The sequence below is a fragment of the Myodes glareolus genome, chromosome 8 (genome assembly GCF_982192425.1).
Source record: "Myodes glareolus chromosome 8, mMyoGla1.1, whole genome shotgun sequence".
Lineage (NCBI taxonomy): Eukaryota > Metazoa > Chordata > Mammalia > Rodentia > Cricetidae > Myodes > Myodes glareolus.
Genome location: NC_142033.1, coordinates 1254224 through 1270200, shown reverse-complemented (window position 1 = coordinate 1270200; position 15977 = coordinate 1254224). Strand labels below are relative to the sequence as shown.

General features: G+C 40.0%; 1 protein-coding gene across 6 annotated transcripts in view; it reads left to right on the top strand.

Moving 5' to 3' along the window:
- Ccdc18 (coiled-coil domain containing 18) overlaps nucleotides 1–15977 on the top strand; it is a 141548-nt gene that overhangs the window by 96948 nt on the left and 28623 nt on the right. For all 6 annotated transcript variants that reach the window (XM_048447047.3, XM_048447048.3, XM_048447053.3 and 3 more), the window contains 3 exons: nucleotides 1237–1336; nucleotides 1931–2047; nucleotides 8394–8537. In XM_048447047.3, coding sequence (XP_048303004.3) covers nucleotides 1237–1336; nucleotides 1931–2047; nucleotides 8394–8537 — 361 coding nt within the window. The remainder of the gene's footprint in view (nucleotides 1–1236; nucleotides 1337–1930; nucleotides 2048–8393; nucleotides 8538–15977) is intronic.

The following is a 15977-nucleotide window of genomic DNA, read 5'->3' as shown; positions in this document are numbered from 1 at the left end:
TAAAACATTCTCAGTAAAATCTTAAGTGCTTTGGAAATGAAAAACTGAAGTATTGAGACACAAGTTCATTACTCAGTAGATCCGCCCTTAAGAAAAAAAAAAAGAAACAGCATACCAAGTGTTGGGAAATATGTAGAGAAATGAAATTCTGATTCATTCCTGGTAGGAAACAAATGTGGTGACAGCCACTGTGGGAAAATAATTGCAATTTCTCAATGAGTTAAATATAAAATTATCATTTAGTATAATAATTTCCTAGTTATATATCTAAAAGCATTAAAGGTGAATATTTAAACAAAAATTATACAAATGTACATAGCACCTCTGTTCACAATAGCCAAAAAAAAAAATAGCAAGAAACCAACTTGCCACAATGATGAATGGATAAAGAAAATATGATATATCCATAAAAGGAGTATTATTAATTCAGAAAATACAATAAAATAGTGATAATCCATGCTACAAAGTAGAGGAACACTAAGAGCATTGTGCTAAGAGAAGCTAGACACATTTAGTAAAATTTGGTTTATATAAAATTTCTAGAATTGATAAGTTCATAGAGATAGGAAAGATTGATGGTTGTCAGGAGCAAGAAGACAGAATATGAGAAAAAACATGATCCCTGAAGCATATGGTATTTCCTTTTGTTGTACAAAAAAATGTACTGCAAACGGATAATAGTGATGTTGCATAACATTGTAAATGTAGTTAATTCAGTTGAATTAATGCACTTTCAAATGGCTAATAGGATATTTTATGCTTGTTTGACCACAGAACACAGTTTTCAAAAACTCAAGTCTGTAGAATACCAAGCCCTATATAAGGTTCTTAATTTCCTAGCCTCATTTCATACTGCCTTTTCTCTGTTCTGTTTTGTGGTGTGTGCTTGTATGTGTGATGGGTGTGTGTGCATGTTCCTACATGTGGAAGCACATGGTGCGTATGGATGCAGGTAGAAGTCAGAGTGATGTATGTGTCTTCCCCAGTTCCTGTGCACCGTCTGTATTAGGATAAGTCGCCACCGTGATTGCTCCAGAGAACCCATTTCTGTGTGAGTTGACTTTTGTTTTCAGTCACTTTTTTTATACATTGTTCCTTTGATTTAATCCTTTCAATTTGAATTAGCTACATTCCGTTGCTTTTAATTTATGGGAAACAATAACTCAAGTTTACCTACCTTTAAAAATTATAGTAGTTATATTATCTGCTTTATCTTTTTCTTCTGACAAATTTTAGAGAATGTAAGATGGAGATTGAAGACAAAAAACAAGAACTCGTTGAAATGGATCAGGCGCTTAAGGAGAGAAATTGGGAGCTAAAGCAGAGAGCAGCTCAGGTTGTTTTTTCTTAATTATATTTGAATAAAAATTTCTACCATGGGACAATTATGAAGGGTTTTAGAGGTCACCAATTTTGTTTCTGGTTATAAATATTTATAAAGTTAGAAATAAATAGATTTTTAGTTTATAATCCTCTAAATGCTGGCAGTGTAGATGCCTGGCTAAAAGTGCTTTTCTTCTGGGAGCTGAATAGGCAGGTAAGTTCTTTACCATGAAACTTCAGCTCAGCCTGACCAGTAAGTTTTGTGTGTAAGGGTTCGCTTGCTACCCTTCAGATTTTTTAAATTTTGTATCAAAGAATATGCAGTTGAACATGTTGCTGTGACCTAAATGTTGGAGAAACAAAGCATTATTTAGCAGTTTTTATTCCAATATAAATTGAAACCTGAGTCATTTTCTCTTATTTTCCATTTTAACTTTCTATAATATATAATACATATGGGATTCAAATCCTACTTGAAAAAATGCTTTATTTGAAATAAACTTATCATTTGTTGATAAAAATACCTGTTGTAAAAGTCTGTTCTGACCACACCAGTGTTTGCACTGTAATAAAATGGAACAACTAGCTTGCTATTTCTTGTGTTTAGGTCACACATTTGGATATGACCATTCGTGAGCACAGAGGAGAAATGGAACAAAAAATAATTAAGTTAGAGGGTACTCTGGAGAAATCAGAATTAGAACTTAAAGAATGCAACAAACAGGTAATTATCTTAAAATTTCATATTTTAAATTGTTTAAAAATTAACATCATTAAAATCAGAGTGTTTTTGTTGTTGTTTGTGATGACACCTGCTGTTGTGCTGCCCAAATTGTCCTTGAATTCCTATGCCCAGGTGCCCCACACATAATACTGTAGGACCCAGGACATAATACTTGGTACACACCTGCCATGACAGGCTCTATAGACCAACAGGAAGTTAGGCCTGAGTTTCAGTTTATCCTAAGGTAATACCTGGTTCCAAAAAAGATTACAAACTGAGACCACCCATGCTCCACCCAGTAACAGATCATTCAAAGAAAGTTTCTAACTTTCCAGCTGTTATAAATAGGATCACTTGATGTCCCTTTGCCCAGCACACACCCATCTCCTGTTCGCCAGGGTACTCCTAGACAAATGTCAGCCCATCAGGGGTCCTGGACCTTAGAAATTCCTCTGCTCTTATAAAAACACCATCCCAACTCAGGGCTCTCTGATTGTACCAATATGTTGGGCATGCGGAGTCCGAGTTCACGAACTTGAATAAGAGTAAAGGCTTTTGCTTTTGCATACAGGACTCAGTCTCCTTGTTAGTTTTTGGGTAACTCTGCAGGTCTGGGTATAACAACACTGAACATGGTTGTATTTTATGAAATGCACGTGATAGAAACACTGGATACTTTTATTAGTCTGGTATATTCTACTTTACTATTCATTTTGTCCTCGGTGTTTTTATTATAATTTCTTATATCAGTATTTGTATATACTTACCACAATATGTACATGTTTGATTAGCTATAAAATATTACTGAGAGGATGTAGCATGAGGGCTGGCTTGTTGGGGTTTCTGTCCCGCCCAGTACCCCACAACCGGCAAATCCCAAAGAAAATCAATCACACAGAGATCTCTATAAGTTATAAACTGATTGGCCCTTAGCTCTGGCTACTTATTAGCTCTTTTAACACATATTACCCCATTATCCTTATCTACATTAGCCACATGGCTCAGTACCTTTTCTAGCTGGGCAACTCACATGTTGCTTCTTCGGTGGTCTGGACAGGAATGGCGGAGGGAGCTTCCTCCTCTCTAGCCTTCTCCTATTCTCATTGCCCTGCCTCTACTTCCTGTCTGGTTGACCCGCCTATACTTCCTACCTGGCCAATCAGCGTTTTATTAAAATACATGATTGACAGAATACAGACAACTCTCCCACACCAAGAGGATTTATAAATAATTCTAGAATCTAATTGAAAGAAATCATGTGGGAAGGAAGATCTGTGTTCTCTATATGTTTTATCTTATGTGTATATCACCTTTAAAATTATAAAGTTGTGTTTTGTTTAGTTTATTTGTATAAAATACTGATAGAAACATTTGCTGATGGGAGGAAGTGTCAGACTTATTCATAAAATAAGCCAAGGAATGCTAATATAAAAGGAATGGATAAAAACAATTTTTTTAAAAAATGAAAGAGAAAGAGAGAGAGAGAGAGAGAGAGAGAGAGAGAGAGAGAGAGAGAGAGAATGGTGTCTATAGCCATAGGATAAGCTCATATTCTCATAAGCCTTAAATGAAGTTGGAGTATTTGATTCCTCATGCCATCATTGGAAAAGAAACAGAGGGCTATAGCTAGGTGCCATCTTCAGAGGAGAACTATTATTTGAAACTGAGCTGCTCTGGACTCCTGAAAACAATGAACAACAACAAGCCAGGGAACCTTGTGGCCACAGTCTGGGTGGGAAGTAGTTGCATTTAGGCAAGATGAACAGGATAAAACATGGACATGATGAGAACTGTTATGTGGTGGGAAGCTTAGACTATGAGCATAGTACTTTCGTCCTGCTCTCTGGTGAGAAGCAGACTCCAACATCTGGGATAACGGAAGTGTGATAGCCCCAGGCCTGTAGTCTTCCAGGGATTGCTGTTCTTCCCTGTGGTTTCAGCTAGCGGGACTGTAAACTGAAGTCCAAGTCCAGTGGACGGACTCAGTTCCCAAAGGATCCTTCCTCCTGTCGGGTATTTAATGTTGAACATGGTTGAAACTTGGACTAGCCAGATGCACTCAGGAGAATTAGTAGTGTCATGGCACAGGGGTCCATGGAAAGAAGACTCAGAGATACCTTAAGAATGAATTTAACATCAGGCGGTGGTGGTGCATGCCTTTAATCCCAGCACTTGGGAGGCAGAGACAGGCGGATCTCTGTGAGTTTAAGGCCAGGTTGGTCTACAAGAGCAAGTTACAGTACAGCTAGGGCAGTTACAGAGAGAAACCCTGTCTCGAAAAATCAAAAATAAAAAAAGAATTTAGCCTTTCTTGGATGCTGGGGGATTCAGCCTCTAAGGACTGAACTGCCTTCCCTGTTTTTCTTTTATTGGTCTCCAATTTACACTTCAGCCAGATGATTTCCATATGCTCAAAATGATAGGAAGCTTCCAAAGGGACAATGCCAAGTACAAATTTTCTATAAAGGAGGGTACCACAGTTTTCTGGGTTTCCCTCCAACCAAGTTGTACATAGACTTTGTATCCTTGGGAAACTTTCAGACAAGATTCACGCAGGGCACTAAGAGAAACAACATGGTATCTGCTAAAGAAAAGATGGATTAGGGCTAGCTGCTAGCACTTGGAGTCAGACCAGCTGTAACCCAACAGGGATGCTCCCACGTAGTAGCAACTCTAGGAACTACAAACTGGGAAGTCTTTGGAGTTTGTGAACCCTACTGGTTTACAAGCTACAAAACTGAATCCAGGCAGAAGTGAAGTGGCCTTTGGTATAAAAGAAAGAAAGAGAGAGAGAGAAAGAGAGAGAGAGAGAGAGAGAGAGAGAGAGAGAGAGAGAGAGAGAAAATGCAGCCTTTTCAGCTGACTCTTCATTGGTCCCAAGCATCTCTTTGAATAGTACAAAAAGTAAGAAATTCAAACTTCAACGAAATACCTATTCCCGCCTGATAGACTCCAATACTAGAGCACCCAGAAAAGAAGCTACTCCAATGCTTTGTCATTTAATTAAATGCTTTTCTAAGGACACTGTCATTAAGACAAAAAGGCAACCTACTGACTGGGAGAAGATCTTCACCAACCCCTCATCAGACAAAGGTCTGATCTCCAAAATATACAAAGAACTCAAGAAACTAGACACTAAAACTCTAATTAACCCAATTAAAAAATGGGGCACTGAACTGAACAGAGAATTCTCAACAGAAGAAGTTTGAATGGCCAAAAGACACTTAAGGTCATGCTCAACCTCCTTAGGCATCAGGGAAATGCAAATCAAAACAACTCTGAGATACCATCTTATACCTGTCAGAATGGCTAAAATCAAAAACACCAATGATAGCCTATGCTGGAGAGGATGTGGAGTAAGGGGAACATTCATCCATTGTTGGTGGGAATGTAAACTTGTGCTTTTCTACATCCCTTGATTTGCATCTGTGTTTCCCTCTTTATTATACTTTTAACGTTATGTTTATTTAGTAAAATATAAAGCATATACAGTTTTTACATTTATCGTCTAATCAAATTTTGTTTACACATTTTTGCTGCATGATCAAAATTTATATCGCTTGCTTTTTTTCATTCCATGCTTCTATTATTTTTCTTTTTTTCTTTTTAAGATATCTTCTTTCTTTTTTCTCTTTTCCTGTCCCCTTTCTTCCTTCCTTCCTTCCTTCCTTCCTTTCTTTTTTTCTGAGACAGGGTTTCTTTGTACCTTTGGAGCCTGTCCTGGAACTCACTCTGTAGACCAAGTTAGCCTCAAACTCACAGAGATCTGCCTGCCTCTGCCTCCTGAGTGCTGGGATTAAAGGTGTATACCATCACTGTCCGGCTTATTTATTATTTTTCTATGCTTACTTAAATCAAATTTTTTTCTTTTTTCTTTTAATTGGTTTTTCAAGACAGATTTCTCTGTATAATAGTCCTAGCTGTTCTGAAACTCACTCTGTAGACCAGACTGGCCTCAAACCTACAGAGATCTGCTTTCTTCTGTCTCCCAAGTGCTGGGATTAAAGGCCTGCACCACTCTCCAGCTTTGACCCAAAATTTTAACTTCATAGCTTACTTTAAATGATTTTTTGTGGGTTAGAGAGATGGCTCAGCGGTTAAGAGCACTGGTTGCTCTTCCAGAGGTCCTGAGTTCAATTCCCAGCAACCACATGGTGGCTCACAACCATCTGTAATGGGGTCTGGTGCTCTCTTTTGGCCTGCAGGCATACACACAGACAGAATACTGTATACATAATAAATAAAATAAATATTTAAAACATGATTTTTTGTTTCTTATTTTCATGTTCATCAGTATGAAAACAGATGGAAATGAAAATTGTTATTGCTTGAGTTAAGGCTTCACCCCAGGCCCTGGCATCCATATACCCAAAGAGTTTGGAATGTTTGGGTGGAAATTCTATCTCAAGCCCCCTCCCCTGGGAGTTGCCTCAGTCCAGATTCCACCTCTGAGAAAGCCTGCCAAACAATGACCCCTCCCGAGAGATGCTCAAGACCACTCCCACAGGCTATTTAAATTGTTCCACTCCCCCCCCCCCCCACCAGAGAACAAACAGGTGATTTTTCCAGTCTTCCTTTCCCGTTTCTTCTCTGGGGTACTGGAAGGCCTCCCCAGAACCTTAGTATCCATTAAACCTGGGATTTTTTATTATTTGCATTATTGCATCGGTGGAGAGGTTTATGGGGGTGCAAAAACTTTTCAGTTATGTAAAGGGAAATAAACTTCAAAATAAAAGCAAGTATTGATTGTTTACTCTCATGGGTAGGATCATTTCAGAACAGAATTGTGGGGTTGGAGATGTGGCTCAGTGGATAACTGCACTTGCTGCTTTTGCAGAGGACCCAGTTTGGGTTCCCAACCTGCCCATGGTAGCTCACAGCCTTCCTTAATACCAGTTTCAGAGGATCTGATGCTCTCTTCTGACTTCTATGGGTACCTGACTTGTGTGCCATGTACATATATACAGGTAGCCAAACACTCATACATATAAAGTAGTCTACATTAAAATTTAGAAGAGGAAGTAGCCAAAGTAGATGACCAGAGATGTTAAGAGGAGGTAATTGAAGGAAACTATGAGTTAGCAAAGTACAAGAATCTCTCTCTTGAAATTATATACAGACCCATTTTTATATGCTAACTAAAAGGAAAATTATGATTTAGGTTTTCATCTTTTAGTGGATTTTAAGTGTTTATAGAATATATAATCATCTTATTAAGTAGAATTCTAAATTATGTTTGTCTTAAGAAAGGTTGATTTTTTTTTTTCGGTTTTGAGAAAAGGTTTCTCTACGTAGCCCTAGCTGTCCTGTAACTAACTTTGTAGACTAGACTGGCCTCAGTTTCATGTAGATCTGCCTGCCTCTGCTTCTTGAGTTCTGGTACTAAAGGCATGTATTACCATACCTCTAAGAAAACTACATTTTAGACATTTAGTCTTATTTTATGTGAGTGGGTGTTTTGCCTTCTAGTATGTCTATACATCATCTACCCAGAAGAGGGCACTAGATTCTTAGAACTGGAATTACATATGGTTGTCAGATGCCATGTAGGTGCTGGGAATAGAACCCAGGTCCTCTGCAATAGCAGTAAGTGCTCTTAACCACTGTGCCATCTCTTTAGTGTTATGATTTATGGTGGCAGGTGTGACCTGAGGCTGCAGTGGGTGGGAGACAGACAATTATGCCATGTGGCAAGAGCTTGAGCATAGAGTTTATTTAGTGAGTATTGGGAGCTTATAAAGGAAAAGGGTTATGGAGGCAGAGAGGGAGAGAAAGAGAGGGACAGAGAAGAGAAAAGAAGAGGGAGGAAGGGAGAAGCAGAGGCTGCCTGATGTGAGGTGCCCTTCTATATATGTGTTGCTTTTATTGGTTGATGAATAAAGCTTTTGGGGCCAGTGGCTTAGGAGAGTAAAGCCAGGTGGGAAGTCAGAACAAAGAAAGAGAGAGAGAGAGAGAGAGAGAGAGAGAGAGAGAGAGAGAGAGAGAGAAGGTAGAGTCAAAGAGATGCCATGTCTATGCTGAAGGAGGCAGAACTGAAACTTTACCCGGTAAACCGCAGTCTCATGGCGATACACAGAATAATAGAAATGGAGCCAGGCATAGGTGGCGCACACCTTTTTAATCCCAGCACTCTGTGAGTTTGAGGCCAGCCTGGTCTACAGAGCTAGTTCTAGGAAAGGCTCCAAAGCTACAGGGAAACCCTGTCTTGAAAAATAAAAACAAAACAAACAAACAAAAGGATAATAGAAGTGGGTTAAATTAATATGTAAGAGTTAACTTAGAACACAGTTATGAGTAACTGTATTTTCTTAGTTGTGTTAAAAATGATCATCTGTTTGAAATTCAGGTAGAAAGTTTAAATGAGAAGTTGCATAATGCCAAAGAACAGCTTCGAGAAAAGGAGTTTATAATGCTCCAGAATGAACAGGAGATAAGTCAACTGAAAAAGGAAATGGAAAGAACACAACAAAGGATGAAAGAAATGGAAAATGTAAGTAAATTATTTTCACATAAAGGAAGAATAATTAATATCTTTTAAATACCCTTGTTCTATTTATTTATTTATTTATTTTTAATACCTTGGTTTTAAAATACAGAAACTGTGCTCCAACTTTTTAAAAGCTAATTATTTGTGCCAGATGCTATTAGTTCTTTTGATCTTTAAAAAGATACTATTATGTGAAGCATGATCATAATTAGTCTTAATAATAGAAACCTGGAGTCGGATATTAGGAAAGCTGAAAGATCAGAGAAGCAGAGCATCCAGCCACCACAAACTTCTTGCCTCTACTAAATCTAAGACCTAATGGGAGCCCCTGTTTCTCTGAATCCTCATACTGAACTGGGCTGAGATCCTGTTTCTACCTCCCTGGTGCTGGGATCAAAGGCATGAGCCTCCCATGTGCTGGGGTTAAAGGCATGCTCCTCCCATGTGTTGGGGTCAAAGGCATGCTTCTTCCATGTGTTGGGGTCAAAGGCATGCTTCTCCCATGTGCTGGGGTCAAAGGCTGTTCCTCTTTTATAGCCCAGGGTGGTCTTGAACTCCACATCTTCCTGCTTCCTCCTCTCAAGTGCTGGAATTAATGTGTGTGCCACCACTGCCTGGCCTCTATAGTTATCTAGTGACTAGCTCCATCCTCTGGTCTCCAGACAAGCTTTATTTGTCAGAACACAAACAAAATATCATACAACAATTATGCTGGCTTTGGTGTAGACAAGGGCACTGTCTTATGTACCTTGTATTCTCTAACTTTGTCATGTTATATTTTACAGAGTAAATCCTCAGTATATGCTTTTTATCAATAAATATTCAATATGTAAATATATTAGGTAGTTGAATTGGAGATATAGATAATAAGAAGTTATAGGAACTTGAGGAACTTTACACAGAAACTGACAAAAGATAACAGTATTATTTCATCCAAGTGCAGTATGTTATCAGAGAAACATAGTTACTTGATGACTTGATATCAATTTCCTGTGTATTGATGGTTGAATGTATTCAACACCCTTGTATTTTTTAAAAGTGAATTTGTTTCTGTGAACTCTAATGGATATAACATTCTCGTCAAAAACTTTGGAATTTCAACAATAACTATTGTGTTTGATTGCTTCTGTTTCTCTCTGTAGAACATAAACTGTGTTAGGGAAGGCATTTTGTCTCCTTTTTCATCCCTGTTTTCTGACCACCCAGAGTTTTTATTTTTTTGTGTTTTGTTTTGTTTTTTTTTTCAAGGTAGGGTTTCCCTGTAACTTTTGAGCCTGTCCTGAAACTAGCTCTTGTAGAGTAGGCTGGGCTCAAACTCATATAGATCCATCTGCCTTTGCCTCTGTCTCCTGAGTACTGGGATTAAAGGTGTGCCCCACCACTGCCCAGCTCCTGACTTGTATATATTAAATATAAGTTATTATTTATTGGGTTACTTATAAACATAAGTGAAGCAGAGTCTTTAAGAGCAAATGAGGACAACAGTGAGGTGGAAATGATTAATGGCCCTGCCATGTTGGTTCCCTACTTGCCCCGCGCTCGGCCTCGCCAGCAAGAACGACACGGGACACTTAGGATTCTTCTGCAGTAAAGCTTTATGCGTCTTGAGAGGGAGAGCATAAGCTTACATGGCGGAGACCCAGAATGAGGGGAACCCAGCCCTTATAAAGGAAACAGTCCTCGCTTCTGACGTGTCACTCTTGGATTGGTCCACTGCCCATTATCCCAGATGATGCCTCGGGAGTAGGCAGGGACGCAGCGGTAGAGAGTTACCAAGCACGTGCGCTGGGATTAAAGGCGTGTGCTACATCACCTTGAACTCACAGAGATCTGCCTGTCTCTGCTTTCCAGGCATAGGGGCCAAAGGCGTGTACTACCACGCCTTGAGGTCACAGAGGTCAATCTGCCTCTGCCGCCCAGGCATCAGGACTAAAGGCGTGTACCGCCACACCTTGGGGTCACAGAGGTCAATCTCTACCTTTGTTCCTAGAAGCAATGGAGAATTTGGTCCGGCCCTCCACACCTACTAGTGAATGGCTGAAATTATTTGCATACTTAATTATACTCATTTATCTCTTGGACCTTCATGACAAATACCAGGATCCTAGTAATTAGTACTGACTTTTTCCCCTCCTTCCTTGAAGTCAAGTGTCATTAGCTCTGTCTAACTTGCCTCATGTGCTGAATTAGGACTGACTTTGCTTCCCATAAACAAAGATTTTTAGTTAGAATTGTTTGTAGTTTGAGTTTATGTGGATTTTGGAGTACTTACATATTCAAAATTACTCAAATCTGAATGCATTTCTGTTTCATATTTACCATATGTACCTCATCTGGAGATAATTTATAGATTGTTTTAATAAGCTTACTTATCAAATGTAGACAGAAGTTTCTGTCCTGCCTGATTCTGCAGCCATTCATTCAGTCCCAACAAAACACACAGAGGCTTATATTCATTATAAATTGGTTGATCTATTAGCTCAGGCTTATTATTAACTAGCTCTTACAACTTAAATTAACCCATAATTCTTATCTGTGTTTAGCCATGCTCAGTACAGCATTCTCTTCTTGCTTCCTCTGCAGCTGGCTGGTGACTGCAGACTGAGCTTTTCTCTTCCCAGAATTCTCCTAGTCTTATTACCCCGCCTATACTTCCTGCCTGATTACTGGCCAGTCAGCATTTTATTAAACCAATACAGGTGAAAAATCTTTACAGGGTACAAGAACATTATCCTACAGCAATCAAACAGTTTCATACTGTGAAATTTTCTCTCTGCCAAATTAATATTCACAACGTGTTTTGGGGGGAAGCATGGGGAGTTGTATCATGAATTTTAGTTTGTTTGCGTGGAATTAGTAATAAAAGCTCAGAGTCAGATACAGTGGTTAATGCTGAAGATCAGAGAAGCAGAGAGTCCAGCCATCGGAGAGTTATTTTACCTGTATTGATGCTCAGACCAAAGGGGTGATCCTGTCCTCAGAATCTCTTCTCAGACTGCAGGGCCAGTCCTCAGCCTATAACTGTCTCCGCCTCAGACTGCAATGCTCCTGTCTCCTTCTACCTTATATTCCTCTCTCCGCCCAGCCATATCACTCCTGTCTCCACCTCCAGAGTGATGGGATTAAAGGCGTGGGATTTCAAGTGTTGGAATCACCTTTGTATGAGCTCTGTTTCTCTTTTAGACAGATTTAATCTTGTGTAGCCCAGGGTAGCCTTGAACTAACAAGAGATAGATCCTTCTGCCTCTGTCTTCTGAGTCCTGGGATTAAAGGTGTGTGCCATTATTGCCTAGCCTCTAGAGGCTTAGCTCTGCCCTCAGATCTTCAGACAAGCTTTAGTTGTTAAAACATAAACAAAATATCTCTACAGGGAGTATTTCAGATTTTGGGTTTTCAGATAAGAAATACTTAACCTGTTACCTACTAGGAATTTAACTAATTAATAACATTTCAGAGGAAATAATAGCTGCAGTGATATTTCACCTTCATAGAGTGTGGCGCGCCCCTGACCAGCAGGGGAAGAAAGACCACCGACACGAGGATTCTTCTCTGATCACGCTTTATTGAAGCCTGCTTGGTTGAGGGAGAGCTGGAAGTGAGGGGCCCCGAGCTGGGAGGAGTGGCGGCTTATATGCAGGTTGAAAAGATGTTCCCCCCTAACAGGACACTAGTCAGGCTAGGATTGGTGCAAAGCTGTTGCTAGGCAAACTAAGGCAAGACTTGCGCCAGAAATAGAATTGCTTATCTTGTTTACCACGCTTCTCAGCGCCATCTTGTAATGGCGGATCTCAAACACGTGTGGATCCCCACACTTCCCCCTTTTGTTTTAAATTGTATGAAAATGTACCGGTCATAGCTGGGGATAGTGGATGCTGCCCTGAAAAATATTGCCACTCCTTTTTCCAGGGATAGGGTAACATTGAGGGCGACCTATATGCTCAGCATCATATCCCCCTGATAGGATCTGATCAGTGCACTCTCAGGTGCAAGCTATCCGTGGTAGCCTCTGACCGGTGCCAACCGGTCCTCCAGTCCCTCTGGGTGCAATGGCAACAAGGCCTCCAGGTGCAAGGGCACTGGATTAGAGGTCTTGAAAAATGCTGATCCATGCTTGGGGGGACTGGCCGGCTTCCAAAGCTGCCAAAGCTCGAGCAATTGCAACCTTCTCCCGTTTCCTAACATGCAGCATCCTACAGAGCAGGAACAAGACAAGTATCAGACCTGCAAAAATTATCATGCCGAACATGCCAACTCCAACCCACTCTTTAAAATAGGTGAATGTAGCCACTAACCAATCAGAAAACTGTCCCAATGTAACAACTTCTACTACTGTCTGGTTAAGCATGTGTATCTTAAGCGTAAAATTAGCTTGAAGCTGTTCAAGTTCTCGGGACCAATTTCCACTTAATAAGGCTGATATAGTTTTGGAATCATTAAGGGTAGCAGGATAGGGGGTAATACACATATGAGTAGTTCTATCTACACAGCTCATAGTCATGACATCAAAAAGATCCTGTACTGATCTTTCTATCAAGTCCATTCTTTTGTTAAGCAATAATAAACCAGAAGCTAAGTGCGTATTAACTTTCTCTTGGATATATAAAGCATTGGAGGTCTTTTGTATAACCTCATTAATAGTGGACACAGTCTGCACTTGATTGGTCATAGCTATCCCCGCGGTAACAGCTGCACCCGCAGAAATCGCAATGGCAGTGACAATAGCTGCAGTAATGCCAAAATCTCTCTTTTGTCTAAATATGGTGGTCAAAGGAAAATCCTTGGGGTTAGCCTTAACTGGAACAGGCACAAAGGTAGGCAATCGCATGACCAAGGCTGTGTCATGTTTCTTTCCCCAACATTGAGTAAGATAACAGGTGGTATTTCCACAATCCACGGCATCTTGTGAATAATTAAACACCAAAAATATGAATGGTGGATCTAAGCATAATCTTCCTCCTTCATAGGAAATATTATGATGTTCTTCTTTACTATTAATAATCAACTTATTATTAGTAGTATTTAATCTGCCAGTTACATTAAATAATTCCACAAGGCTCTGGTTAATATTGACTATAGGTGATAAATCACATGCTACGCCTCTGGAATTGACCAATACCCAAGCCGTTAATGGCCAGCCTGTCTTAGTGCTATTTTTGTTCAGAAAATAGCGTTGCAACTGAGGGGAAAACCACCATCCAGGCGTAGCAGCTTTAAATTTGTCATATTCCCCTTTGCAATCTAAAAATTCAGGTGAGTATTCTAAATAAATATTGGGACAATTGCGCATAGGTCTGGTTTGGTTGTAGTTTTCACCAGAACCATTGCCGCTGGTAGTTTGAATAAAATTAGGAGTGGTAACAGTAATATTCATCAAATATGTTGTAACATTAACTTCAGTGGTGCCATTATTCCCTTTTCCAGTGCCTGAACCCACACCTGTTGAAACTTGGGATAGGGCTTCTGTTAACATCTTAACAGACAGACCTGAAACTATAAATCTCAAAGGATTCTCAAAAGCTGACAGCACCTTTTGTTCAAGAATAATACATGTTTGACTGGTTTGATTCCTAGTCAGGCACAATGTTCCTGCTAATGACATCTTAGTCTGATTAAATAATGACTCCTCCCTGTCCACGTGTGCTTTACATGGCACCCCAAATTGGCAAGTAGTAGAATAAAATTGCGGCAAAAGAGTAGATTCATTATGAATGGGGATAGGTATGGGCCAGGTTCGTGTAAATGCCCAAAACTGGTTCTCCTCAGCATTCAACAGATGGATCAGAGGAATCAGCCACCATAGTCTCTTCAAGCTTCTCTGCGTCATCCCTCGTCTCAGGCTCCTCTATCTTCCGTGTCAGCCTCTCTGGGATCCAGATAGGGTCGGGGCGACTCTGAGGAAAAACACAAACAGCTCCCCTGGATCTCTGTATCACAGGATCCGGTCCATACCATTTGTTATCTAGAACATCCTTCCACATGACTTGTTGTTTTACAATTGGTACCGACTGCATATGTCGATCAGCAGCAGTCTGCCGAAAGGTGTCAACAATTAAAAAATTAAGTGTAAAAAGGACTAGAGATATTCTCTCTCGTGGGGTAGCACCTTTAGCTATTCCCCCTTTTTGCTTTTGTAATAATTCTTTAATAGTTCTATTGGCCCGTTCTACCACACCTTGTCCTTGTGGGTTGTATGGGAGTCCTAGACTATGCAATACTTGTAAACGAGCACAGAATTCCTCAAAGCCACGAGAGGTATAAGCTGGGCCATTATCAGTCTTTAAGCCATGATGCTTACCCCATGCTGCCCAGGCCTCTAGGCAATGGGTCTTCACATGAGAGACTTTCTCGCCAGACAACGGCGTAGCATGAATTATACCAGAACAGGTGTCAACTGATACATGCAAATATTTAGATCGTCCAAATGCAGGAACATGAGTAACATCCATTTGCCAAAGAGACAAAGGTTTCAAGCCTCTAGGATTCACCCCGATATGAGGAGGATGTTGAAACGGGACACATGAAGTGCAGTTTTTGACTATATTTCTTGCATCATTTCGCGAAATTGAAAACTTTTGACGTAAGGTATTGGCAGGAATATGATATAACTGATGAAAGTGTTTGGCAGATTCTAATGGATCCAGGGCTATCATAGCTGCCTCACGCGTTGCCCCATCCACTAAATCATTCATAGCAGCCATCGGGCCAGGAAGTAATGAATGAGCTCTAATATGTCCAATGTAAAAGGGATTCGTCCTTTGCAAAATGTGAGATTGAATTTGTTGCAGCAATGGAGCTACTACACAGGAAGGATGAATATTAGCGGCAATTTCCAAGTTTGCCACTGCATTAACTACATATTGAGAGTCTGAAAATAAATTAAATGACTCTTGAAAGGTTTTAAAAACTTCCAATACCACATAGCACTCCACTACTTGGGGTGCATTAGGGCAAAACTGACATATCACTGGGTCATATCCCTGCACTGCATATGCACCTTTCCCAGTCTTTGAGCCATCAGAAAAAATAGTTATTGCTGACACAAGAGGTTTAACAGAGGTCACTTTTGGAAAGTAAACAAGATTTTTATCCACAAATGATAATAATTTGTCCTGGGGATAATGATTATCTAACTGACCAGCAAAGGAAGTAATCAACACGGCCCAATCATCCACCGTTCCAGCCAACACTTCTATCTGTTGTTTAGTATATGGAACAATCAATTTATCAGGATATTTAGCAAAATGAGTAAGACCAAATTTCAATCCTGTCAATGCTTGATGAGCCACCAAGTGCGGATAATACTGCAGAGTTTTGGCACCCAAGGAATGGCTATGCAGCCACCAAAGAGGGCCTCCTTGCCAAAAAACACCTGTTGGATAAACTACTGTTTTCAAAATGCAAAGCAGCAAAGGTTTTTCTGAATCAAATCTTTTTAACTGTGCT